Source organism: Seriola aureovittata, chromosome 20, assembly GCF_021018895.1.
Source record: "Seriola aureovittata isolate HTS-2021-v1 ecotype China chromosome 20, ASM2101889v1, whole genome shotgun sequence".
In the NCBI taxonomy this organism is placed as follows: Eukaryota; Metazoa; Chordata; class Actinopteri; order Carangiformes; family Carangidae; genus Seriola; species Seriola aureovittata.
The window spans coordinates 17,525,995-17,553,133 of NC_079383.1; the positions used below are offsets into that span (position 1 = coordinate 17,525,995).

General features: G+C 43.0%; 2 protein-coding genes across 2 annotated transcripts in view; both read right to left on the reverse strand.

Moving 5' to 3' along the window:
- Positions 1-14,382, reverse strand: part of tmem108 (transmembrane protein 108) — a 45,501-nt gene extending 31,119 nt beyond the window's left edge. The window contains exon 1 of the mRNA XM_056364710.1: positions 13,508-14,382. The gene's annotated coding sequence lies outside the window, so the exon portion shown is untranslated. The remainder of the gene's footprint in view (positions 1-13,507) is intronic.
- A 1,250-nt stretch (positions 14,383-15,632) lies between these two features.
- Positions 15,633-26,908, reverse strand: topbp1 (DNA topoisomerase II binding protein 1). Its single transcript, XM_056364931.1, has 28 exons — positions 26,500-26,908; positions 26,221-26,314; positions 25,981-26,115; positions 25,730-25,873; positions 25,255-25,436; positions 24,899-25,092; positions 24,618-24,794; positions 24,318-24,490; positions 24,036-24,199; positions 23,278-23,522; positions 22,845-23,182; positions 22,425-22,597; positions 22,040-22,251; positions 21,332-21,648; positions 21,031-21,216; positions 20,824-20,939; positions 20,617-20,740; positions 19,686-19,835; positions 19,443-19,539; positions 19,158-19,359; positions 18,843-19,072; positions 18,537-18,679; positions 18,231-18,327; positions 17,680-17,843; positions 17,168-17,296; positions 16,935-17,024; positions 16,208-16,369; positions 15,633-15,868 (listed from the first exon to the last, which is right to left on the reverse strand). Exons 2-28 carry the CDS (start codon positions 26,305-26,307, stop codon positions 15,740-15,742), a joined length of 4,560 nt encoding a protein of 1,519 aa, XP_056220906.1. The 5' UTR covers positions 26,308-26,314; positions 26,500-26,908; the 3' UTR covers positions 15,633-15,739.
- Between the last annotated feature and the right edge of the window lie 231 nt (positions 26,909-27,139).

Genomic DNA, 27,139 nt, shown 5'->3' on the forward strand with positions numbered 1-27,139 from the left:
CTGAAGGAGTGAGGGCAAAAACAAACAGAGTTTTGTTTTGTTTGATGGGACTCAAGTGATCATTATTACGAATTATGAAATTTCACAGAGTAACGCAACAGAGCAGTGTTTCCAAATCTTATGAGTCATCAGATAAATCAGAGTTACTTACTGGGAAATACTGTATATTTGATGAAATAACCAACTCAAGATCACCTTCATTGTGGATGAGGAACATGACGTGGTTGAAAAAGTGAGTCAGTGGACCTTGAGCTGAGGTTATTTTTCCCCACAAACATATTGATCCCAACAGGTGAACATCAGTCTTTGGTTGAACAACTCATAGAAGTATGCAACCTGTGACGAGGGGGTTGTGAGCCAGAATAGGTCGGGAAATCAAATATGCTGAGTCTCTTGTACAATTGAGACCTGACTGCAACCACGGACACTAAGGAAGCTGAGGTAGCTGTAGTAGGAAATGACGACCATAGGAAATCCTCTTGTTCTAGAACAATGCTGTAGTATGAATTTCAAGATGTAAGGTGACAAAAATGTGACAATAGACAGTGGAATTTACTCTTTCCTGCGAACATACAATCTGATTATCCTACCGAGAGCATCTATGAATCACACGAGAGTTATGTCTAGAGCAGGAAGGAAACAAAGCCCTTTGGCACATACAGGAATGTCCATGAGGTAGACACAGCAATCCTAAGCTGCATACAAGAATTTGCATTACAAAGGAGGAAATACATATTGTTTCCAATGTGTTTCTACACTTCCTGTCTCAGTTGGGCTGCAAACATTGTTTTTCTACAGACACAGTAAAGCGCACAGCTCAAGTGAGGCAGGAACGAAAACTGAGGGAAAGTTCATTACTCTTGACACACATCCCTAATTTTACCTCTTGACGCAGCCTCTTGTCCGGTGACAATGGCAGGAACGAAAATCAGTCGGGAGGGGATGTTTTTTTGGAGGGGGGTGGCAGTATTGTACCTCGTTTCCTTGAGTGGTGCAGCAGAAACCTCTGAGAGCCAGCTGGGACGAGCGAACGAGAAGAGCAACATCCGCAGAGATCGTCCAAGGTCCAGAGATTTCCCGCCAGGCACCGACCACGTGTCAGAGACGAAAGGAGAGATGTTGTATTGTTCTCCTCCCTCCTCCCCTTTCTGCTCCAACCCCCCACTATTAGTGAGGCGGATTAACTCCCCTAGTCCGTGTCTGACTCGCTGTATGCAGACACACACACACACACACACACACACACACACACACACACACACACACACACACACACACACACACACACACACACACACACTCCATGTGATTCAGGCTGACAGATGAAGGCAGATGCACGCCACAAAAAAACATGACAATGACAACTAGCCTTAAACTGGAGAATTTACTCATGGATGAGCAGCCCAGTTGCTCAATTCTCCAAAAAGACTAACGGCCTAATGAGGTAATTACACCAAGACGGACTAAACTGCATATGGTGCAACACACACACCCTAAAACGCCTGAGGGTTTGTGACTCCAGCGCTTTGTCAAGAGGTGAGTGATGGGAGCCTGGAGTCTTCTATCCGGACAGGGGTGACCTTACTTCTTCAGCCTCCACAGGATAGAGCACTGGTTAAAGAAGTAATATTTGCTTAGGAGTTGGAAGTGTAAAACTTCATCGAAAAGGAGCGGTGGCAACTTCAGCTGTAATGAGTTTAGCCGGCGCTCCCTGTGGCTCTGGGATTGATGTTTACCTGGAGATGACAGAAGATATGACGGTGCGGGGACTTGACAGGGTTGACATTTTAAAGTGAGATCCTACCGACGCCGGTCCAGTGGGTGTCCAGTTATAGCGGAGGAGGCCATGGGGGGGGGGCAATTTCTGACACATTATATGAATTAATATCACGAAGCAGACAGCACTGTGTGGTGCAGATATTGTTATTAGATATTGTTGTCAGAAAAGCAGCAAATAACAAACGGGATGTAATAGAGGAGGCAGAATTTGAACAACCCTGGCTGTCTATAGACAGGAACAAAGTATCAAGCAGACAAGCACTGTTTCTCAGAAAGAACCAAAAAAATTCCCACACATTGTTGATCACCTATGAACTCACTTTACTGCAGTGACAGTGTGTAGGATTTTGTTGTTCTGTCAGTTAAAATGTATGATCCCATATCTGTCTAGAGGTCTTTCTGAAGTACAAGACCTTTGAAGTAAAAGAAATATCTCTCAGCCGCAACTAACAATATTTGCCAATACTATACTGATTAATCTATCTATAGTATTTTCCTTATTGGATTATTTATTCATTAACAAAAAAGTTAAATATTAATTTCCCAGAGCTAAAGGTCACCTCTTACAATTGCTTCCTTTGTCTGACCACCAGTCCAAAACCCAAATAGATTCACCTTACAATGATACACAACTGAGTAAAGCTGCAAATCAAGAAGCTAAAACAAGTGAATGCTAAAAACGAGGTTAAAAGTCAAACAGCTAAGTGAAGATGAAGCTAAATGCAAACGTCAACGTGCTAATGTTTACCATTTTCACCATCTTAGTTTAGCTTGTTAGCTTGCCAAGCAGCGAGCACCTCCGCTAATGTGGCGGAAAATGGATTAAAAATAACAAATAGCAAATAATGCAAGACAACAAGCGTTTTCTGACACACAAATAAATCATTTCAGTGCTGAATCCGAGGCACTGAGCTGCATGATGTTGTTTTCTCTTGAAACAATGAAAACTCTTATCTACAAAACCCTCAGTTTCAAAGACACTGATTAAACACTGCCCTCTGTGACTGAAACAAATCTTGAGAAATAGCCACTAATTTCTTGTAGTGTACAAAAAAAAAAATCCTTGTCCATGAAACTGGGCCACCGGCTGATAACTGCCGTCTAGCTCACAGCATCAGGCTGAACTGCTGTGAGAAAAACAAACCAATTACTCCGACTCATTCAAAACAGAGGAGGACCTGAGCCCTGCCGGTGCACGTTCAGAAACCTCTCTTTCAATGACGTAACGCTCCCCTGAACGAGAGCGCACGAGCTGGAACAGGATTCAGGTGTTTACGGTGAGTAACTACACAACGAGGGTGGTTAAATGCGTTGAGCTCCGGTTGCATTGAGAAAATGTGACGCAAGAGGTTCAGGGTTAGGTGCAAGCTGTTCAGAGGTGTGAAGTAGCCTCAAAGTTTGAGCAACATGATGCACATATAAATAGTTTTAGCATGGATTACTGTCAAACATGTAACATCCATCAAATATCTCTCAGGGACGCCTATCGGAGAAATAATGAAGCAATCAGTGCAACCACTCAGCACGCTAATTACCAACACTAGCCGGGATGCCCACAAGCAGCATCTCAGAGATTGTGTGTGTGTGTGTGTGCGCACATGTGTATTAGTTTTTAAAATGCTTTCCATGGGGGAAAGTGTCTCACCACCAGACGTTTAATTACCACAGGATGGAGAGCTTTGGTTTGCCTGTGCCATCACTCACGGCTGAATTAATGAATAGGTAAACAGCAGAAGAACAAGCCAGACTCAGCATGATCTGGATGAGATCTGTGACACCATACACACTCACACATAGAGAGGGAGGGAGAGAGAGAGAGAGAGAGAGAGAGAGAGAGATAGAGAGTCAGCAGTGTTTAATATTATGGATGAAGCGGTGATTCAGCGCCATGGTAGGGTGGAGATGGAGCTCAGAAGAAGAGCCGGGCTTGTGGGTGATTTGTTTGGTAAGCTTCACAGAGCCGATGATTAAGTGATAATATACAGATGATACACGCCCTCTTGTTCTGACTTGCAATAGGTAACGTAATGAAGAACATGAGGAAAATGATTACAGCATTTCATCAGAGAAGTCCATGACGTTATCATAAATCTTGGGTTCCACCAAATAACAATAATAACACAACAAAAAAATGACTTAGTAAGGTGTTTTTCCACCATGAGCCTCCACAACGGCTTCAGCATGTCTTGGCATTAATTCTACGGCAGAAATCTCCACAAAAGACATTTCCTCGTGTAGCGTTTTGATGATGGTGACGGACAGTACTATTTAACATGTCAGACCACAATCTTTCATGGGATTCAATTAGTTTAAGATCTGGTGACTGTGAATGCCCTAACATGTAACTCCAATCATTTTCATACTCATCAAAACAGGCAGGTGGCACGATTGGATTTTTGAAGCATCCAAGTAAAGAATATAGTGAGATGGTGAGAAATTGAAGTAGATGATCACAAACCCGGATCTCATAATCATGTATACAGGGACGAGAATAACCAAGTTTCTCATGTTCTATATAAATGGAAACTAATGTGCATGTAAATGTAAAGATGGTTGGATGGACAGTTAATAGTGACACCTTTGTTTAAAGTGTCCGATTTGGAATCACTATAATTGTGTTGCTGCTTTTTCACAGTTTCGCAAATGCTTTCCATAAAACCTCAAAAGTCAACTCCCGTCTTTAGCTTTTATTGGAAGTTTGTTGCGCTCAAGCATGAAAATGTCCTTCACAGTTTCCTAGAGCCCGTGGCGAAGACTTCAAATTGCCCGTTCTGTGGCAACCAACAGTCTAAAACCTAGATTATATTAACAATTAACTCATACACAGAAAATGATCTAAGTCTGAGAAGCAGGAAAATGCAATTATTTGGTATTTTTTTGTGACAAATATTAAAATAGTCTATTAATTTTCTGTGGTCTAACTAATCATCCAGTAGTTCAACAGTTGTTTAACCCATGTAACCTGCCTACTGACGTTTTACTTTAACATTTCACTTTTGGCTTGAGACAGAAGTTTCCTCACAGTGCTGTTGCATTTGGACACCGCCACTGAACAGAGTTGCAGACAGACAAAACCCGCTTGGTGAAAAAAAATAAAAAACTGTGCCAGACAAAATGAATGTCAATGGCATTCCAGTGGCCTGTTTACGGCTATCGTAGTTAAATGTCAAATGGTTGGCCCCGCGGGGAGACCGAGCTGGCTGAGAGAGAATTTGCAGGTGTCTCTGCCTCCATCGCTCTGCCGCCTCTCTCTTCTGTGTGATGTCGTGTGTGTGTGTGTGTGTGTGTGGGGATGGGACAATACAGCGGGATGAGCAGCCGTGTCTATTATTAGTGAAAGAGGGAAGAATGGAGTGAGTGCCAAGGGGAAAGCAGAGGAGCCAGCCAAACCTCACTGGCATTATTTTAATAGTTGCTGTGGTGACAACTTCTGCAAAGATTACTTGTGTACCGCAGATGACAAAGCTGTGTGTGCATTGCAATTTAAAAAAAGGACCATTCCATTGGTTTTGCAAGTTGTAGCTAATTTTACTAGAAAAACACTTGTATATCAAAGCTGACAATTTTCCAGAGCAGTTTTAATTTTAGATATATTTTGTTTACAATACATCCATTGGTTTTCATTCATTTTATGAAAAACACAGGACAGGATTTACTTATTGACCCCTTTTGTTTTTCCCACTCTGAATTTATTGAGGGAAATGCACCATGTACACACATTTTGAACTGAAATAATAAAAAGGCAGGAGAACTAGATTTTAACTGTGGGCTAATAGTAATAACACTGATGTTGCTTTAAGGCCCCATATCGTTGCAGTTTATAATGTTCATTAGTGGTGCTGACAATATTAACAAACAACTTTGCAATTAAATCTGTGTTAATTACGCAAACCAATTACAACATGGTGAACCTGGAGCCTTCAATGGAGCTGTTTCTCCCACTTTGCCCAGTTTCAGATCCAGTCTTAGTCTTGATGAAAACAATTGTTGTATCCCCTGCATTTGAAAAAAGGTCAGCACAATATCTTTGTCAAATGTCAAATACCATTTTTGACACCATTTACAACATTATACTATTTAAGGTATTTTTCAAGCAATAGCCCCTCAGTGTATTTACATTCTGTAATACCTAACCCTCTATGTAGTATTTTTAATTGTTTGTTTCATACGTCCATCTTCCCCCGTTTCAAATAATGCACAAGAAATATACAGGTAATTACACCAGTACTGGACATGATGCAGAGGACAGTGACACTGTATTTGATTACCACATTTACTCTCATTGTAACGATGATGAATCGAGTCGGCCTGCAGTTTGTTTTCACTGCACTGTAACAGCTGCAGTGAGACGAGTTGCTCTTCCTCTGTTACATTTCTGATAAGCAGCTGCTCAAGACATGAGAGGTTGATACGCCTGCCATGTCTAAAGGAACTCTGCATGGGATATGCATTTTTGATTTTGTATTATTATTGACCCCCCCCCCCCCCCCCCCCCCCCACCCTTTGCTGTTAGTGCCAGTAACCACGTGTCACCAGATCAACCAGGGCAGAAATCTTAACTAAAACTTGAAATAACACTAATATGGCCCTTTAAGTCTGCAACTATGTGTGTGAAGGAAACAAGAAGGATATGGAATAATTCCAGTAGCACCAGATGCAATAACTCTGTTGTGTTGTGTTGAGAGGGAGTAAAGAAATCATTGCAGTTACTACAGCGTGTTTGACATATCGTATACCACAGCAAGCTGCAGTGTTTTTACAGCACAAACAGCCTGCGCAGCGACCAGTGTGTCCAATTTATTTGCAGCCTCTGACAAACCCAAAACGTCAAGTCATCTCTTCTCTCCGAAGGACAGTCCCCTCTTCGGCGAGGGAGAAAAGGGGGGAGTCATTCCAACAGCTTCAGCAGCAGTTTCATTTGGCTCCTGCTGCCTGTCGTTCACAGCGTTGCCCTTCTCAGAACGTATGAGACAATCTGGTCGAGAACATGGATCTTATGGTTTCGTGGGTCTGGGCCAGAACCAAGTGGAGGTACAAATGTGAAAGACACTGAAGAACACTTAAAAGAGGAAACATCTTGTTTGTCGCAAAGCCAGAAATCTGTCCAGTTGCTTTCCACTCAGATTTTGTTGTTACCATGTTTCTCCTCTCTGCTGCCAATCCTGCACACACTCCGGCATTAACGTCCTCCCTGCACAATAATGCCACTGTCTCCATGGTGACTGTAGCTGCCACAAACCAACACTACCAGCACCACAAACTGGCATTTGCACAAAACAAACAAACAAAAAAACACACACACACACACACGCACACGCCAGGCAAAATCCCACCGTATCACTGTGCAGTTTTTTTTTCCCCGACACGCTGCTCTGTGTATGAAAATTAATTTGTGGTGCAGACGCCTCGCTCCATCTTATCCAGTATTAATGCTGTCTCAGATTACTAGACAGCTTTCCAGCCCCCTGGGGCAGCGAATCTCTTAGACCGGAGAGTGAGACAGAGGAGGAGAATGAAAGCAAAACCATATAAAACTGCTCTGTAATTGGGGGTGACAAGCGCAGAGAGTTTTATATTTGCAGAGTTCTCTGAGAGGTGGTTAATGCAATGATTACAATGAAATGTCAGCTCCCATGACACCTTTGGAAAGGAAGACATCAGAAACACACTATTATCTGGCTTCTGGTTTGCACAGTAGTTGTCGTGTAGAGTTCACTGGAAAACCACCTTTCCTGTGCTTTTGTTATGAAGAGCATCTTGGCACAGAGCACAAGTCTGTCGCCATCTGATGAATCCTCCCTCTTCCATCTCCTATATATTTCCTCTTACCTCGTGTGACCTCGCTGAGGACTTGGCTTTTGCCTTGCCAAACACTGTACATGAGGAGCATCAGCCCTGCTGCTCTTCAACCCATCAATCAGAGTCTCCAGCAGCCATGAAATGAGCCATATGCGGCATGGGCAGGGCACAGAGAGAAAACAATGGTTTTATATACTCAAGAGCTCCAGGTTTCTTTTCCTGGCTGCCTCAACTGGTACTTAAACAGTTTAAACAAGGGTAGTGCAAGTCACAAAATCAAATGATCGCTTTGGCTTTTAGGTGACTACAAATGCACAATGTGTGTGTTTGGAAAAGGAAATGCTTTGATTTAGGATGCAGAGAAAAGTGAAGATGACCAAGCATTTAAGACAAGATAGGGGAGTTGTTCTCCCCGTCACCTCAATCCTCCACAACAATTAGCCGCTGACAGTGACATAGGAGCCCAATAATAAGCTCTACCATGGGGAGGGGACTACAGTCCCCAGCATATGGTGCCACTTTAATCTGCAGCCTCTATCAGACAAGTCTGGCTGGTACACAAGTTTTGATTTTAACTGATTGCTAAAAAGCTTCAACATAACAACAGAAAAATAAAGGACGCAAATACAATATACTGTGTGCATCTAAAACGTAGGACTGACAAGTATTCACGCATTAAAACTGAAAGGATCTTTATGCCTTTATTGTTGCAAGAAGTTCACTGCTGATCTAACAAATATCCAGATTGAAGAAGTTGCCAAGGAAACCACAGACCAGAGGATCTCTCTCTCTCTCTCTCCTTTTTTGATTTGATAGACTAGCACTTTTCTGGGTGAGAGGGTGGTGATTTGCTTCCTTGTTATCCGGGGTCACAACCTACCATCCATTAGAGGCTCTGGTAATCCTGATAGGTGAGCCCGGCCTTAGACCTCGTAATCATCGGGCTGACACCTGCTAGTATTGTCCCCTTTCATCACATGACCACGATGAACTGGCCCAGGCTGCCTTTGCAGGGGTAACATGCGGCTCCCGGGGACGACTTCTCCTCCCTCCAGACCTTCCCATAATCCTATTAGACCCAGTCATCTGTACTGCATTAAAAAAAAAAAAAAATGTGCTGATTGATCCTAAAACTAAACTCTCTGTATCACGACGCTGCCTACGGAGGACACCTTATCTCACCTGTGTTTCACTTTTCAAACGTGGATCCTACACATCTCCAGCACCACTAAAATGAAACACATTGCACTCTTCTGCAGGAGATTTTTTTTGTGTGACATTTCAGAGAGCTATATTAAAGACACTCTCAGATGTTAACAACACAAACACTCCTCAAACAGAGAGGAGGGAAAAATAACCGTTGAGCAACTAGTAACTTTCAAGCTCAAAGGCCTTGCCTGTGAAAAAAAAAAGACAAAGAAAAAACAGTTTCATGAACTGAGGGGATAAAGACTAGAGTTAAGCCCAGCCTTATGACTTCCTTGCACAAAAGGCACCAGAAATCTTTGCACTTCAGAGCATTTAGTGAGAAACAATCTTTAAATACATCCACGTATTTGAGTTGATTTATTACCCGATTAGAAAATATTACTGCAAACAGACCTATGTCTTACGTCATAGGTTTATAGCCTTGTGTGTGAGCTATGTAACCCTTATAACACTGAGCGATACAACTGGGAATTATGGTGCAGTGCTGAAGGATCATCCTGTAGTTTGACATAAGCAGGTTAAATATTTGACCACACAGCAGCCCCTTTGTTGAATTTAAAGCTGAAAGATACCGTTTTCTTCCGACTAAATCTTTTCTATACAAGTCTGTAGGGTAAACTAGAGGAAGACAGAGTCTGCAGGGTTGCTAGCAGCTCTGTGTTAGTAACAGCGGTGCGCGGAGCTAAATGCTAACGTCAGCACGCTAACATGCTCACAGTGACTATGCCAACATGCTGACGTTTAGCAGGTATAATGTTTTCCATGGTTACTATCTTAGTTTAGTGTGTTCATATGAACAAAAAATTAAGGGAACTGCAGGAATTTCACAGTCAAAGGCCTTTGCATTCAATCCATCCAATAGTTTTTAGATTAATGTGAACCTTATAGCAGCACTAGACAAAGGTCAGGGGATCACCAAAGGCAGCTGGTTGTTGAATATCTGTACAGCATTTCAATGCAAAATGTCCTCTTGACTATTTCAGGTACAAAGTGGTGAACCGACCAAACAATCATCAACTTTGCCATCCCGGTCAGCCTGGCTGAAAAATAACATTTTGCAGTGTTTACACAAAAATATCTGGCTATCAACAAATGTTCATTACATTTGTTGCATTGGACTTGCTCAGTTCATGTCACCATCTAATCGCATCACTTCAGTAAATAACAAACGGGAAAAGCTTCATCACATTGCTGCAGACTGAATTTGTGGAAAACTACAGACCCCAGCTTTAACTGAAAATCTCCTTTTGTTCCTATTCAAAGCTGAAAACAAGCCTTTGCATGGATTTGAATTCTCCAGGGATCTACTGCAGTAAGTATTAGCTTAGCATGTCGCATTAGCTCCATCAAATACACCTAAAATCTGCAGCTACTCTCAAAAATCGCCTTGCATAACACATTTAACGCAGCTTTTTTATTTATTTATTTATTTTTTAAACTGTGAAGGAACTCATTGGGCCCTTTCCGGCCCTTGGGTCCCTTTTGGCACAGAGAGTGACCATCAGTGGGTGGAGGTGCAGATTGGAGTGGCATGGCTGCAGCTGAGGAATGTGAGGAATTCCCCCTGTAAACACCTCATGCTCAGATGGTCACCACGCTCTTATCTCCCCGTGCCCATCGCCCCCTTTAATCATCATAATGGTTAGTTATTCATTACCGATGCCCTCCTCCTCCTCCTCGGTCTTCTATCTGCCTTTTCTGTGGCCTCTGTTCAATCAGGGCAGGTGAAGTCACCACTACCACCAGGAACTCGAGTATTTTGTTTACCTGAGGCATCACATGGTATATTATTCACTCTGATACCCCCCAATGGGCAAACACAGCCTGCTCTGATACTACTGTATACAGTATAATAATGGCTTTCAAATGTCAACACCTTGAAAGAAAGACATTTTTTCTTTTGGAGCCATGCAGTTCTGCTCGACTACCCCAGGCTCCTTCTGGTCCTATGGGAACGCTTTTTGGCTGATAGGATCATAAGTGGCTGATGGGGGAAAAATTTATTTTTCTTCTTGGTTGAATAGAGCGGCTTTCGCTAGTTTTTAAGCGCGGCACCTCCCCCTGTGGTTCCTGTGTATGAGCCCCTTCTCAGCTTAAACGAAAGTCATTTCGAAAGCAGCTGAGGGCCTTCGTTAATACTACGTGGCATTTAGAAAACACAGGAAAAGAAACACAGGCACAAGCTGGCTTTTGCTTAGGCGAAATCCTGTTTTGGCAATTTCCTCTTTTGTCAGGCTGGAGGAAGGTGCAAAGTCCATCCTGAGCACATACTGTGTAGCATGAGGGGCCCACGGGGGCTGCATTCCTCCTCACGTACCACTCTCTACCAGTCATGACGGATGCTCATGTACGAGTATGAAACCCGCTCACACTGCCGTAGCCACATTCCCCAAAACTTTCCCATCAGCTCAGACTTTCTGCTCCAGGAGTCAGAAACCAGATTTTCCCTTTTCCTGGAACTTCCCTGATAAGTTTGTTTAAGGGAGGTCTGTCGCTCTGGATGAGAAAGCTGATATTTTCCGAGTGTTTTTCATTGTTAACATAAGCTTTTCCTGACATCAGTGATAAGAGAGCAGCTGCGGCGATTGTTCTACCGCTGTCCTTCCCAATGCTGACAGTAGCTATCGCACCAAATAGGAAGGTATTGAAACGGCTGACAGACACTTTGCCCTCCATCTTGCTGAATTGTCAGTGATAATGTCGTGAAAACCATATCCTCCTTATATCATTCATTCAGTCCCGACTTCATGAGCTAGTGTGCCGTTATTGGGAAGGTTTTCCTTATTCAAGTGACGGCTGCCATGTCCTGCACAGACTGTGAAGCTCTCTGGGACAAAGTTAGGACAACAACAAGCAGACTACTTTGATTATCAGTTATTTTTTTCATTAACTGACTCATTGCTCACTCTATAAAATGTCAGAAAATATTGCAAAATACCCTTCACAGAGACAACCAATACATCCTTATAGCAGAGAAGCCGAAAGCAGAGTGTTTGGCCTTTCTAGCCATGCTCATTGCATGACTCTAGGGATAATAATGTCAGTCTGTCAGCAAGAAATATCTCAACAATTATTAGATGGATCCTAGTGACTTTGCTGATGCTTTGCTTTTTTTTTCTTGCACCGCCATGAGGTTGATATTTATGGTTTTAGGTGAAAAGCCACTGCAACATTTGGATGGATTGCAGTGAAATTTGGTACAGACGTTCGTTGTCCCCAGAGGATGAACCCTACAAACTTCGGTGATCCCCCTGACTTTTTCTCTATCACTACCTTCAGGTTCACATTTGTGGCTTTTAGCGAAATGCCTCAACACCTACTGGATGGGTTTTGTACAAACGTTCATGGTCCCCTCAGGATGAATTGTAATGACTTGGCCGATTCCCCTGACCTTTCCTCAAGACCCATACTTTGGTTTAAGACCAAACACCTGCAAAACTAAAGACACTCCCATCAGCCTCAGCTAGATTAGAGACATAAACAAGTAAATAACTTTCAATTAATTCCAGTCTGAAGAAGAAGCTACGGCATCGCAGTCAATATAAAATGACAGAGTGGTCAGAACTGCTTGATATCTCTCTGGGAGAGACTGGTCCCGGAGCATGGGTGCACAAAGCATAAATGTCCTCATTATCGGTAAGTGCTTTCCTCATATGCTCCCTAATACCCATTTATGGTATCACAGCATGTCAGCTCGCCCCGAGGAAGCTGTCAGCTACAGATGTCAATACCCCCACTGACCTCGCTCCCTCCCCCCACCACTGCACACATGGCACTGGAGGATTGTCCCCCCAGAACAAAGGGAGTGGGGGGTTTCTGTGGAGAGCATGCAACCAAACATTCCTGTCACAATGGGGAGAGTGGCCGGCAGGTTCAATTAGTACACACTTTAAACTGTGCTTCTATACGATCCTACTGAGCTCGAAAACAAAGCTGGAGCTCCACATTCAAAAGGAGTATTTGGTGATGCCGGCTTGTTCGTGGTGGTCTTACGTTTTAAGAGAGTTTCTCCTATTATCTGCTTTGTTGCTGCCATGTTGCCTGAGAAATAAACCACTTTAAGCGTACTTAGGGCATCTTAAAGTTGAAAGATTGATGGCTCTCTCTCTCATCAAAAACTTGTTTTTTTTTTATGTTTGAAAGCAAACAAGCCTACCACTGCTGTAATGAAACTGGGACACAGACAGTACGTGCAAATCTTTACCCATTAATTTCCCCAAGAATAGTGTCACCAAAAGTCAAATGAAACAGTTCAGAGAGCATTTTCTTAATTGCACATAATACTCCGGTTTTTGGCTTCCTGAAGACAGACTGAGACCATGTTGAAAACATCACCAAACTAGGAACTTAATTATTCTTCATCTCCTTCCCAGTGAAATTGTGACTTTCCAGGAATCTTCCAGAGAACTGACCAGCTCAACTTCTGATGCCATTTTCATGTCTTGACATCAGGATCCATATCATGAGAGACATTAATGATGCTGGAGAATGAATTCATGTTGCAGTGTTGGTTGAATGCAGCACTGACAGTGATTTGATGCTTTTGTCTGTGACAGTCTCTGCTACCCATGATTGCCTGGAAACCCCTCAACCAGGATTTCAACAAATCAGATGCCGGATATAATCCATACGTAGAGGTGCTGTAAGAGCAAAAAATACACCAGAGGCACAGACGGCTGTCAAATGTAAAGTACCTAGAGAAATAAACTGATGTACTTACCTATTAGACAAGGTGCGCCGTAACGTCGGGTACTTGGCGTATCCGAGAGAAATGCAACCTCAAAGCCGCTGTGTCACACTTCACACCATCCGGGCGCACATGTTGCTAGTCCCCACCGAGAAATGTCACAATCATGAGCTGCAACCAGAAGCCAGTTAAGAACAAGCAGCGGACTGCAGGAGCGGACTGTCCCCCTCCGCGGCCGCTGGGAAGCGACACAGTGTGTCCAAGCGCGGGATGAGATGCGCAGGGCGCCACCCTATGCCGGACCTTCCTGGACTCACCTTTCCTCTCTCAGCCTAGACGCCGCAAATATCGGGACGTGAAGCAAACAACTCTCTGCCGCACGGCAGCGTGATCCGCGGCCACTGGCGCTGAAACCGTGATCGCTCGTTAATGCGTGGTGCGCAATTAAGAGGCGCGCAGGACGCCGGTGCCACCCACTACAGGAGGATTTCTGTGGCGAGTGTACGGACAGGGAATTTTAATGAGGACTGCTGCAGAGTTTCCTCCCAGAGCGGAGAGTCGGGCTCTCTCTGTGCTGAAATTCACCGTCCCGACGGGAAAACCTCAAAGTTTACCTCACAGGAGAGGAGGATGAGAAATGAGGAGTCAATGGAGCACGCAACTCCTGGCCACCTGCCAGTCAAAGAAGTGGGAGATAAGCTCACCTGTGTGACACACCTGTTGATTGAAAACAATTCAGACATCCTGACTCGGTGGACACTAAAGCCAGCTGTGCACCGAGACCTGTGATTGATATTTCACTTAGTGTCTCTCATGGTGCAGGTACTGCTGCAGAAACAGAGAGAAACATTACAGCTGCAGCAGTTCAGTCAGACAAGCTTTATGAGAAAGTTAGGCTGCATGTGAAATGATTAGTTGATTAATCAGTAGGTTTTGAGTCATTAAATGAGTAAAAATATTTCCTACAGCTTCTCAAATGCCAAAATGTTTTTTATTTCATTATGAGCTTAAAGGAGTTTTTAATTAACTTTCAGCTCTTTATCAGAAATGATTTTGGCTATATAATATTATTTTTCATGTTAAATTGATGGATAAATGTAAAAACTAAACAGTAATTCAATGTTTTACCTCTTCAGGCCTTTAAATTATTAAAATATAACACTCTGAAAATCACAGGTCAAACAGCTCACAAATTATTGGTCATATGCACTGTGACCAGGCATCCTGAGCAAATAATGCTCCAATTTGTTTATTCAAAAAAAGTTGGGAACCACTGCTATAACCAAATAAGTGATAGTACTGTTGAAACTTAATGTTCTCTCTGTGCAGACCTCTACAAGTAACCTTTTGCTGCTCCATACTTTGTTGGAGGCTGCTGGAGTATGAGTCATGTTCCCCCCGTCAGCACAACTCTTCCTCCTCTAATCCCACACCTCTCAAACAGCAGTTCAACCCTGAGTCTGTCAGCTGGTCCATCTATTCTGAGCTTAAACCAGTTATCCGTCCATATGGGAGGGGCCAGGGGCCTATAACCTCAGCTGGCACCCTGGTATGAAAAAGCACACCACTATACCATAGGCCCGAACCAATACTGGGTAAACAAAATCTGGTGTTTACAGTACGGGGAGAGCAACAGCTGATACAAGAGGCTCATAATCACCGGGTGAGGAAGGGCATGTTTGTTTGATCCAGGTTTGAGAGTTTAAATGAATTCCATCAGTCATTTCAGCTCCTGGATGAATTCTCGCTTATAAATAAACAAGACAGCACCACTAGAAACACAAGAGCTCATGTTATAGAAATATAATGGCAAATTTTATTCTGAAAAACAATAAAAATGATAATTGTCTTCACTTTTTAAAAGAGAAGAGCTGCAGGAAGTCAATCCTGGGCATTTAATGATCCTAGATTTTCAAAAATAAAAGATGAAATCAGACAGTCACTTATTTATTTATTTCTGTTGAAGAGAGCATCTGTAACAGAGTCATACAGTGACGACCTACTGCCCTCTACAGGTCAGGAATTACCATTGCACCCAATTACAAAACATGACTCAACATTTTCTGCAGACCTTCATTGAGTCATCCATCTCAGCTAGTCTCAGTGCAGGCAGCCCCAACTGCAGTGCTCTTATATAAAAATGACAGATGGACAAAACCAGTGCTACATTTATTTTATTTTCATACAGGAAATAAAAAGAAAATCTAATTTACACTAATTTTCACAGGGAGGAGGATTTCGATGACAATATTTAAGAGTTACATTTCACGTCAGACGGCTCTTTTTCAGCCTGGAGGCGTCGGCTGCTGCTTTACGTTTACGTGACGGAGTGCCTGGAGTTTCCTCAGGGGGAGCTTCACTCAGGTAGTACAGCTCAATAGGTGGAGTGGGCTCCTGCAGGAATGAAAAAAAGGGCAGTGTCAGTACAAAAAAGACCATTTTACGGATTTAATCTAATATTGAAAATGACCTAATCACATGGAGGGAATCTGACTTCTTTCAAGATAAAGTCACTTGAAGTTATTGAGGCATAAACTGTCTTAAGAAGTCAAATGCAATACTTTTCAGCTACGTTACAATGGCCAGAATGCATAAACAAAACATTTGTTAGAATCCATTTTTGCCACGCTTTGTACCATTGTTTAACTTTGGCATGAAGTTATGGTCGAACTGAGGCGACAAAAACAATATTAGGCCACTCCAGTGATGATCTGTATGAAGGGCTCTGCTAACCTGCATGAGGTAGTCTGCGATGTACTCTGGCTTCAAGCACATGACTCTTTGGAAGGTAGCCTCTGATACATCCACTCTGAATTCTCCGGGCTTCAGCCGACTGAAGTCTGCAAACAGGTGGGTGGTCTCTTTGTACAAGGATGGGGAGGGACTGGGTAGAACCTGGAGAGGAATTACAAGTGAGAACTACGGCTTCACCATTTTGCCAAAGACAGAAAAGTCAACATTTTGGTTGAAAATATAGTGGAGAGATGGCTCAAGGTTATACTGGTGAGGTAGGGGTTTCTTCCCACTTTTCCATTTTGTTCCGATTGATCATTCTATTCTGTGTCCTGGCATGCTAATGCTTCCTTAACTTGATCTAAAAAAACAACCCGCCTATTTCCTGAAGCACTTATTTTCATTCTTGCTCCTACATGACTGCTCTCTATTGTCAGAACCAAAAATTCTCAGTATTAATACTAGTTATTTCAGGGTTTCCCCCAGTGTTTTACAGCAAAGGTGAGCCACATGAAACAAAGGCCGCAGCCACTAACATCATAAAAATGTAAATGTAAAAATGCATCTTTTCCAATTTGCAGCTTTTTGGATGGACACTGCACTCTCCACTATTGCTGTCTACAAAAATCTTTCCCTCTCCTCGTTCTGGGGATGTTTTGATTACTGCAGAAGCGAGTGAAGCACACATGACTTTTCGATTTAGGACAACAAATAAACAAGCACTGACCTTCGCTCCGCCAGACTGTAGTAACCGCCTGAAGCCTGATTCTCTGTTCTGGTCGATGTTCAGCATGACTGTCCATCCACTGAAGGCACCCTGAAAAATACAAAGATTCATTTAGAGGAAAGAATTGTTTTATACTCAGTTAATTAAATGCTCAGGAAGTGCACAATACAATAACAGTGACATGAACTGAGAATGAGCCGTGTAGTGTTAACAGTGTATGAGTTTATAAGCACCCTATGTTCAGGGCGCCCCTGCAGGGCTTTCCTCCAGCGCATGGCAGCCAACGCCAGTCTCCTCTGCTGGGAGGTGATGGAGGGCAACGCATCCAGTATGGAGCTACTGCCCCACTCATACTCATCCTCCTGGAACAAAAACACAGATATATGAATTTAAAATCTTATTTAGCATTCAAATAACATTCGTCACTGATCATTCTGTGATAGTTCAGCGAGGGTGATGGAAAATGTGTTGGCTCATGAAAACCTTAAAAACACTTTGAGAAAACAAAAAAAAAAAGTAGAGATGCAGTATTCATAGTAGTGATGCTCTGTTCCATATGCTATTGCAAGCTGCTGCAGATATTTGGGAGGTTTTAGAAAACCAAACGTACAACTCTTACACCACTTTATGCAAATTCAGCCATTTTGAAAAGAAATATACAGAAAGAAATGTGTCAGAAACTATTTTTATTCTATTTTCTGCTGGTAGCACTAAAACAGCAAGGAGCAACTCTTCACATTCAGACCTGGATGAAGCGACCCACTGATCGGCAGGCCTCCAGATACGAGCGGTGCAGGATCCACTTTCCGGCTGCCATTGCTGCCAGGTACTTCTCGTTGCGCAGAGGAGTCCCTACGATGATGTGGGAGCAGCTGGAGTCAAAAGACTGCTTGTCCAGGACTACACCACCTAATACACCGAACACAAACAGAGACAGAAACTGAAGACACAACTATACATAAGATATACTGTATCTAAACAGGAGTTATAGCTACACACACAAAAATGGATCTGTTCCTTTTTGTCTTGATGTTTCTTATATTTGTAAATGATGCATTTTGGGAGAGTGTACTCTGTAGGATTCAATTATGTTTCAACTTGTAGTGAGCAGTGAAAACCTGACTCATTTGATGATGCTGAGCTTCTGCTGGAGGAAATATTCTCAGACCCCTGGAGGCAGATCCTGCTTCTTAGTCATTAGGGATTAGACTCTGACTTCAGGCCAGTGATTTGTTGCCTTTTTTTGCTGCAGCATGATGAAACGCTGTTAGAGCCCTAATTAGCTGGGAGACTCACCAAGCTCCTCGATGAGGTGACTGTAATCAATGCGTTCCTGAGGGCTGAGGGAGGATAGCTGAAATCTGGGTGGCTTCTTTGCTTCCTCTTGCTCCTCCTGAGAGGAAGTAACAACTTTTTTTTTAGCACCATCAGCTTGATTGAAAGAGACGGTACAGGATGCATATAACAAACGATTTACTGTCCAAATCCTAATCATTGTAGTTTGAGTTGCGAAAAGCCAATTTATCCAATCCATGCAGCAAGTTCATTTCCATCAAGGCAATATTAATGCATCAACTTGTTAATGTAAATATGAATCCTTACCTGTGGCTCTGGTGCTACTGGGGGGTTGGCAAGAGGGAAGGCGATGCTGGGGGCTTTAGGAGTGAGGATGTCATTTTCTGTCTCTTTTGATGGAGGGGTTGCAACTTTCTGGCCCATTTGCTGGTCAATGACATCACAAGCAGCTGGGAGAGGACAGAGTGATTCATTAGTTACAACTGAAGCCATGTGTCTCCACTGGACACATTTATGGTGTAATTACTCTCTTCAGAGGCAAAGTAAATAAACAAACCTATCTTAAGTTAGCACAAGGCTGAGTGTAAATTAACAGTTGGTGCAAACTCTTACCCATCTCCACCAGCTCAGAGTCTGTCATGGAGTCCCTGATCTGGGGGCTGTCTTCTGCAGTGGGGGGAGGTGGAGGTGCGAGGGGCTCTGAATACTGTGAGGGACTACCAGGCCACTGTAAATTGTCAGCCAGCTTGGCCCTCTCCTCCCTGGCTGTAGGGTCATCCCAAACTATCTGCTCACTCTGGGACGGCTCTGTGTTCAGGTCCATGGCTGCTTCTCTGGTAACCCTGGAATCAGGACAGAGCAGTAGCTCTTACTGCAGGAGTAAAGTCTTAAAAGACTGAGGAAACGTTTGCTTTATGGCTTCCTCACCTCAGAGCTTCTAGAGTCCGTCTGCTCCCACTACGTCCGACTCTGCTCCCATCGGGTGTCTGTGGCCTCGAATCGGCGCCTCCAGACCCCATCCTGGTGAGTCTGACTGAGGTACGTCTCCCTGTCGTCAACTTGGTGGCTGACATGATCTCCTGGAGCTGTCTTTGCAGGTTCTCTCTCATTTCCAGAGTCTCTGAAAGATCTAGAAAAAAAAAAACTATCACTTCCATCATGTAACTTGGAAAGCTTTTTGGAATTAAACAAAAGCCGGAGAAAAACACCCACCACTCCTTTCTGCAGGATCATTCATCTCTTCTTGATCTACACTTCCATCACTTACACGACGTGGGGTCGTAGCTTCCTCTGTGGCATTGTGCTCAGACTGAGGGACAGAAAATCAAACACATAATTAAATGGGAAACAGATAATTAATATAAAAAACTGATTCCAATGAGAAATTCTACTTTGCACCAACACAGAACAGTATCTAATGAAGAGAAAACACACACATTACATTATTACACCCACTTTGTTGTCCTTTGCCTCTTTGAGTTGTGTTCGTGTTACAGTTGTGGACCTCTGAGAGCTGTTGGGCACTTGGCTCAGGTTCAGGCTCATCTTGGGGTTGTAGGTGAAAGGATACAGAGACTCCGGGACGTGCCTCTGCTCGTCAGCACACTGCACAAACATCATGGGGTGATTGTTAGTGCGCGCAGCACATATCTGCATGCAAATGTATTAGAGTTTTTTTTCAAAAATTAATTGAACAAAACAACTACGAGGGGAAACATAGCTGAAACTCCCATCTGTCTCTGAAATTAGCATATCAAAGCAGCTGATGGGATGATAATTATTTACCCCCGGAGAGCTGTGCTAAGTGAGTACTGAATGGCAACAGGAGGCACAAAACTGATTCCAAATTAAATGAAGTGTATCTTAACATCACTTCATGCACCTTCTCAAAGACATTTCTTTACAAGCTTATTTAACCAGCATGAAAATATTGTTCCTAATTTTTGATGAAGTCTGTGTAGCGGCTCAGGAAGACAGCAGGGTTTCAATATTGGCCCTGATCCTTTCCTTTGTGATGTAACAATTGGTTTATTTACTCAGTTTGTAGAAAAGCAGCTCAACTTGCTCCTGAGTGTCAATGCGGTTTTCTGTGTATTAACTCGTCATGTTCAAGACTTTTCTTGCTTTTTGCCCAGAGTGTAGTGGGATAAACTTCAGCCCCCTCTAGACCTTTATTTAGAATAACTGGAAATATAGAATGGATGGACATATTATTACTTGATTAATTACAATATCAAAAAGGATTGCTGTTGAACTCCCTGATTAACTATACCTATAATACCTCCAAGGAAATTGTGATCATATACTGCTGGTTTTTTGAAGGTTCCCAGCCAACAGCTGTATGAAAATGGGGGATTCTATTTATATCCGCTAGTGGAAAACGTACAGCCTCCAGCCAGTACTGGGAGACCACATGCAGTCCTCTCTCCTTCACTCCTCTGTATTCCCGGGTGTTGTCCCCCACACGGCCCTGGTAGATGTAGTGCGTCACTGTATCATCACAAGCCCACCTGTAAACAAGGTGATAAAGAGATGTATGTACTATTTGCATCCATGTTCAGTACATTTTGTTTATGAAAACTTTGTTGAATACCTGAAGTCAGCTCCAAGCGAGGCAGCGATAGCGTTTAGTTCACTCTGCATTTTGCTCAGCTTCTTTCCCACACAGATCACAACACCAGTCAGGGGACCAGCTTCTTTTTCTGGAGCCTTGCATACACAGTTTACAAAATTGGTTCTAAAATTAGCATTAATTGTACAAATAAATCCTGTCCTGTACTGTGTGCTAGCTAGAGTTTACCTCCTTCTCAGTTGTCTTGGTAAGCTGGGGGCTAGCTGAGACTGCCTGCATCGCTGAGACAGTACTGCGGGTGCTATTAGCCAGAGCCACCTTCAGGTTCCTGTTGATGACATCCGTCAGTGGAGTCTCCACCCTCTCTCCCGGTTTGGATCTCCCACCTGGAGTCTCTAAAGCTCCTAGTGCATCCTGAATATAAGAATCAGTCCATGAATTATCTATCAGACATTGGCGCACATTTATTGCAATAAGTCTGAGCAAAAATCATAATTCTATCACTCTGTTGCCTTCAGTAAGTCCCAACCTTGATATCAAAGGAGGGCCTGAAGAGCTGGTCTCTGCTGAGGAAACGAGAGGGAGTGTCCAGCTGCAGGGAGGGCTCCTTTTGAAGTGGTTTCCTTCTGCCACCCTCCTGGTTTTGTTTTGGGGTGCTGATGTCTTCTTTGGGCTTCATCTCGTCCAAAACAGATCGGAAAACTTTGCTCTGAAAGCGACCTAAATCCAGTGGGGTAACGGCCTTACCGCTCTGGACACCCAGCAAAGGGATCTCCGGAGACAAACAAACTGGAGGAGGCATGGTTGGCTTCTGAGAACCACTGACAAAACTCTCTTCATCCCTCTCTGTGGAAGAAGAAAGTAGTTATTCTCAAAAAGAAAAAAAAGAAAACCTAATTGCAACATGACTTTTGTAAACCTGACTGCCCAGACTTTAACCACTTCAAATGGGGCTTTTGCTTTATTATATATATATATAATATATATATATATATATATATATATATATATGTTACTTAGGTTAGTCAGGTTACTCAAAATACTTTATTTTGATATTCAAATGGTTGAAAAATGGTTCAAAACCAGCTGACACTGACAAAAGGTATACATTCTAAAAACATTAATCAGTAATTTACTATGATTGTTTTCAACCATCATGTTCTATATGCAGCCCACACAAATAAAATAAATAACAAGCTTTTCCAAACCACACAGAGCTACTGAAATTGTTTCTCACCTGGTGAGGGTGGGAGGTCAACTAGAAATCGCTCCTCTTCTGCCCTCTGGCCCGTCCGTGCAGACTCTAATAACCAGTGCATGGTCACAGCAGGAAGCCCCCATTTCTTTGCTGCCTGGTACTTTGTGCCTTCCGGACTCTGCAACACCAGATGAGTGCTGGCCAGCATGCCTTTCTTCTGGTTAGCCAGGCGCACAAAGTAATCTTGAACACTGCAGGTGGGAGAAAAGAAAAGATGTAGATCTAGAAGAGGTAGTTCAAAATGAGTGGACAGGCCACAGGAGGGTAGAAGGTGTGCAGCAGAGAGTGGATTTATGATAGAACAATGTTTATAACATGTAGATTAAAAGTAAACTGCTTTTGTGTGTGGTCAAGATAGTCATACTTGGCTCCAAGGTGCTTGGCCAGCTCCACCAGAGACTCTCTCTCTGCTCCAGTAAACTGACTGACGGAGAGGACACAATCCTTGAGAGGTAAACGTCCGTCCATCACAGGCACCGGGGTGAACAAAGGGTTGGAGGAAAGCTGCAGAATACACTCCTTCTCCACACACATGGCCTTCAAAGAACAACACATACCTATTAGCTATCAAACTTACAAAGCACACTCCCAGAGCAAAAAAAACGTATTATTTTCACAATCAATTTTGCTCACGATTATTTTTTGATTAATCTATTAAATGTTAAAAAGCAAAAATGCTGGTCACAACTTCCCGGAGCCCAAGGTTGACATCTTCAAATGTTTTGTTTTGTCACGTGATCCTGCCGACACAGGTCAAAAGAAAACAGTATGGTTGTGATCTTACCAGCCAGGTATCAGTGACCACCTCGTCCACTGTGGCCTCCACCGAACAGCCCAACAGTGGCACCACGGCATAGTCAGCCACAACCCGTGTACGACCCATCAGCACCGTGCCTCCATGTTCCGTCACCAGCAGAGAGAGCTGGGCTTCGGCCTCAGCGCCAAAGCCCACAAGGAGGAAACATTTCCCAACAAACAGGCCTGCCTCGCTGGCCTCCTGCAGGATCGAGTCTGGCTCTGCTCCTCTGGTCTGGTTTGTCGCCTGGGGTTCAGGATGAGGCACTGCAACTGTGCTCATGGACTTCCTGCTGTTGCTCTCTGTTGCTGGTGGAGGCATGTCAACTGGAGGATAAAAGTCCAGCAAGATATAACCACCAGGCTTCAGATGTCTTGGACATTAACATTACGGTGTATAATCACATCAAACACCTACATACCCACTGTTGGGTCATCATCCATGTACTGTGATAGCAGATCCTCCTCTGCTCTCTTTTGCCTGGGAGTGCCAGGACTGGCCACCGGGGGACCAACTGAGGACCGGGAGGTGGGAGTGTGACGGGCCGACACAGATACAGAGGCCACAGCAGGGGGCAGACACTCAGGATGGAGGTGGTCTGATTCTGGGAGTAAACTGCCTTTGGTGAAACTGTCCAGCAGCCACTGCACTGTTACAACATGGGGCCTGGGAAGTAACACGCAGTCGTAGCATCAGTCACATTTCAATTGTCTAATATACTGTAAAAGTTTCTAAATTGCAACAATACTCTCCACATTGTGCCTCAGTTTCTCTGAATATTTTAGTTTCCACTCTTTTTCATTTCAAAGTGTTTTGCAGATATCTGTGCATTTTCTCTACTGTGAGTGAATATGATGTTACAAACCAAATTTACCATTAAGGACACTTATATGGAACTTCAGTCAGTGTAGGCCATGCTTATCCATTTGAACTCCCCAAACCTGCTTAAAATTCTCAAAATCTCAAGTCAGATGAAATATATTTTCAGCCCTGAGTGACATTGCATTTTTTTTTTTTTTTTATCTACTTCCTTCACTCTTCATAGAAACTACATCACATTTTGTACATATTTTGGTATTTATTGTAAGACAATGGGATTCTGTACTTTGAAAACAGGCCATATCTTTTACTAAGAAGGAAATAAATATTATGAAGAGTAGTAATTTTTGGCGTTCAGACCGGTGAGTCACTTTGGAGAGAAAGTTCTTGAGGTCCTGATCCAGCTCTCCCATGACCACATGCGTGAGTTCTTCACTGGGCTGGTTGAAGCGCAGACCTCCTGCAACGTTCACAAGATGCCGCAGCTTCTCCAGCTTCTTCCCTGGCAGGCCGCACAGATACAGCTGCACAACATTTAACATGTGAAATAAAGCCTCAAATTTGTCTTTCACATTAGCAGTCAATAAAATTACCACATCAAAATTGACGATTAGGAATTTTTATACCATATATTTTACCTACCTTACAGCCATCCAGTATATCATCAGCTGGACAGATGGTGAGGTCCAAGCTATCTATAGGGTCTGGGGCCTGCAGACGGCTGATGGTGCTATTGGTGAGGGCCGTGTCATTTATTGTCATGCTAGCGTTGACAGAGATGTGGCTCAAGCCCAACAGAGATGGACCCTCTAGAGCTGAAAATAAATAAATAATATTTTATTACAATATGTTATAGGTCTAATGCTGCAAATTAGAAACATTAACATAACATCATTAAATACAGTCAACAAAAAACAAGTGCCCCATCTTTCTGTGGCTCACCCTCCTTCTTGCTGGTGCCGGTGGGGGTGGAAGTGTGCGGTCGAGTGGTCTTTGATGCGTTGCGCTCCACAGTGTACCTGCTCTCGTCCTGACAAAAGCCCTTCTCTATGCTGTCAAACAGCCAGTGCAGAGACACACAATATACATTCCACTTCCGAGCACACTCGTACTTCTGACCTGCAACCAAATACAAATAATCAGAATTAAACTGAGATCAATGAGGAAACCAGTTTCAAAAATACAGCTAGAATGGGCCAATGTTTAAACTGCTGGTGACTTACCTGTTGGTTCACTAACGATGAGGTGTGTACACTCATTCATTTTGAGCTGACCGGTATAGTTGGCTCCATGCTGCTCACAGAGCCGCTGCACCTCTTTGCGCTCTGTGCTGGAGAGGCCTGTCACACACACAGTACAGCCACGGAGCACAGGGCACAGATAGTCCTCAGTGGGTAGGTCTGTATACCTGAAGAGACTGAAGGAGCCAGAATGATTTTTCATTTTTCACGATTATTATTTCCATGTTAACATGACCTATGTATACAATATATGGATAACAATGCTATGATGATACTGGGTTCCCAAACAGTGTCATGCAGATATCAGAAAGGACATGTGGGTGTAAACGGGATAGTACCTGTCCTGAGATTTCTCCCAGCAGGTCTTGACCCATGTGGGCAGCAGAATGGGTTTACCCAGGCTGGCAGCTACCAGGTATTTCTTGCTGCCCACCTCTCCAGCTATCAGGTGTGTGACAGACACATTTAGGTCAAGATAGACCCGTCCACCCATGAGTTGCACCAGATCCATCACCTCTGCCTGTGGAGAGAGCCAGACATTCAGATATAAACATATAGGACACTTAAGAAGACACCATACTGACTTCCTAACTCTTAACCTACTATAAAAGTCAGAGTGCATTACATTACAATTTTTGTACTGTATGTACTTTGGAACTACATCTATGGACCATTAAGACCAGCTCCTTTCATATAAATCGGTCCTTTTCATATTTACACATCGTAATCATTCATATCTTCACTGGTGTGTTTGGCATTTATTCATCTTCTGATTTTAAAAGATCTACAAAGTATGAGATGCAGTGAACTAACCCGTGTTGTTTTATCCAGGCTGGTGCAGGAAACAGTGATGTCAGCCATGGCCATGTTATAGACAGGCCTCTCTGCTTTGGGAACACAACGCTGATGCTGCAGGCAGTACAATACCACCAGTGGACTCACGACTCGGCAGCCAAGCTACATGACAAATAACAGAGTGAGAAAGAGAATAATTAATCTCCATTATAGCATTTTAACCAATTCCTGTGAAACTCTGGTTCTAGGATTCGATGTAGGAGTTAGACCTTCTTGCAGTGCAGAAAGGCTGAAGAAGTGAAGTTGCTGAACACAAACAGAGACTTGTCCCTCTGGTCCATCTGTAAAACGGCATCCTCATCAATGGTTTTCAAGTGCTTCTCAGACTGCAGCTCCAAAATGGCCTGTATACACACAAGAGAAATATAATCAACTATCAAAGAGAAAGCAAGGCAGTGGCAGAAATGTTAACGCCAAACAGTAAGTTTGAGCCACATAATATGGTTTACCTCATAAGCCTTGACAGCATACTCTGTTTTTTGCCCTTTACTCTCCACAAACTTCACAATGAAGCCTTCTTTGTCTTCTTTAGACATGGTCAACCTGTGTAAACACCAATGAAAAGACTTAACCTCAGTAGCATCTGGATTGACAGCAATGACCATATACAGAGCATATGCTATGAGAATACGAAAATGTCTGTAGATTGGGACGTTATACATACAATATTAACCTACAACTACAAATAGTCCGCTACGTTAATATTAGGTCAGCTGATTGGTACTTACCTCCTCTTGATGGACTCAGGCTGTCAATAAATGTAAAGTCTGTACTGTGACAGTAATCAGTGTCAACTACAACTAGTCATATCTTAAAGTTATTATGGCAGGTCAACAAGAAATTCATCGGAATATAACATTTTACCTAAGGCCACTGTCAGTTTTAGAGAGAGGCTGCGCTAACTTCCCTCAAAAGGAACCGTGTGACCAGTTAGCTAATATTTAAACAAGTATATCTAACTTAGCGTGAACGTTAAATAAAAATGCCTAAAACCATTAGTATTCACACTGTCATAAACAAACGGTTACGTGTCTCCACATAACTGACAAAATTCATAAGCATTTTACAATAATTTAACTATAATAGCTTGGCGAAATTGAGATGTATTCTTTGTTGTTATTCGCGCCTTTGGCGTAATTTCCGGTGTTCCCTTCTAATCTGACCGTGAGGAGTCAGACAATAATGTTAAAAGATCCGCTTCGACAACTGAGCACTTCACATGCCAAGGGTATTGTGAAAATGCAATACAAGTAATACCAGTATAGTGTTGTGGAAAAAATAAAAAAATAAAAATTCAAAAATTATCACAGCAAATAATTTGTTAAAAGATATTTGTAGAAAAATATAATCCTATATATCAAAATAATT

Excerpts from the sequence above, each read along its gene's own strand:
- topbp1 (XM_056364931.1), bottom strand. The coding sequence starts at position 26,307 with ATGTCTAAAGAAGACAAAGAAGGCTTCATTGTGAAGTTTGTGGAGAGT. Across the intron at positions 26,116-26,220 it reads ATGCTGTCAAGGCTTATGAG|GCCATTTTGGAGCTGCAGTC; the intron begins GTAAACCATATT and ends GTGTGTATACAG. Across the intron at positions 23,523-24,035 it reads CTCTCCAAAGTGACTCACCG|GCCCCATGTTGTAACAGTGC; the intron begins GTCTGAACGCCA and ends GTTACTTCCCAG.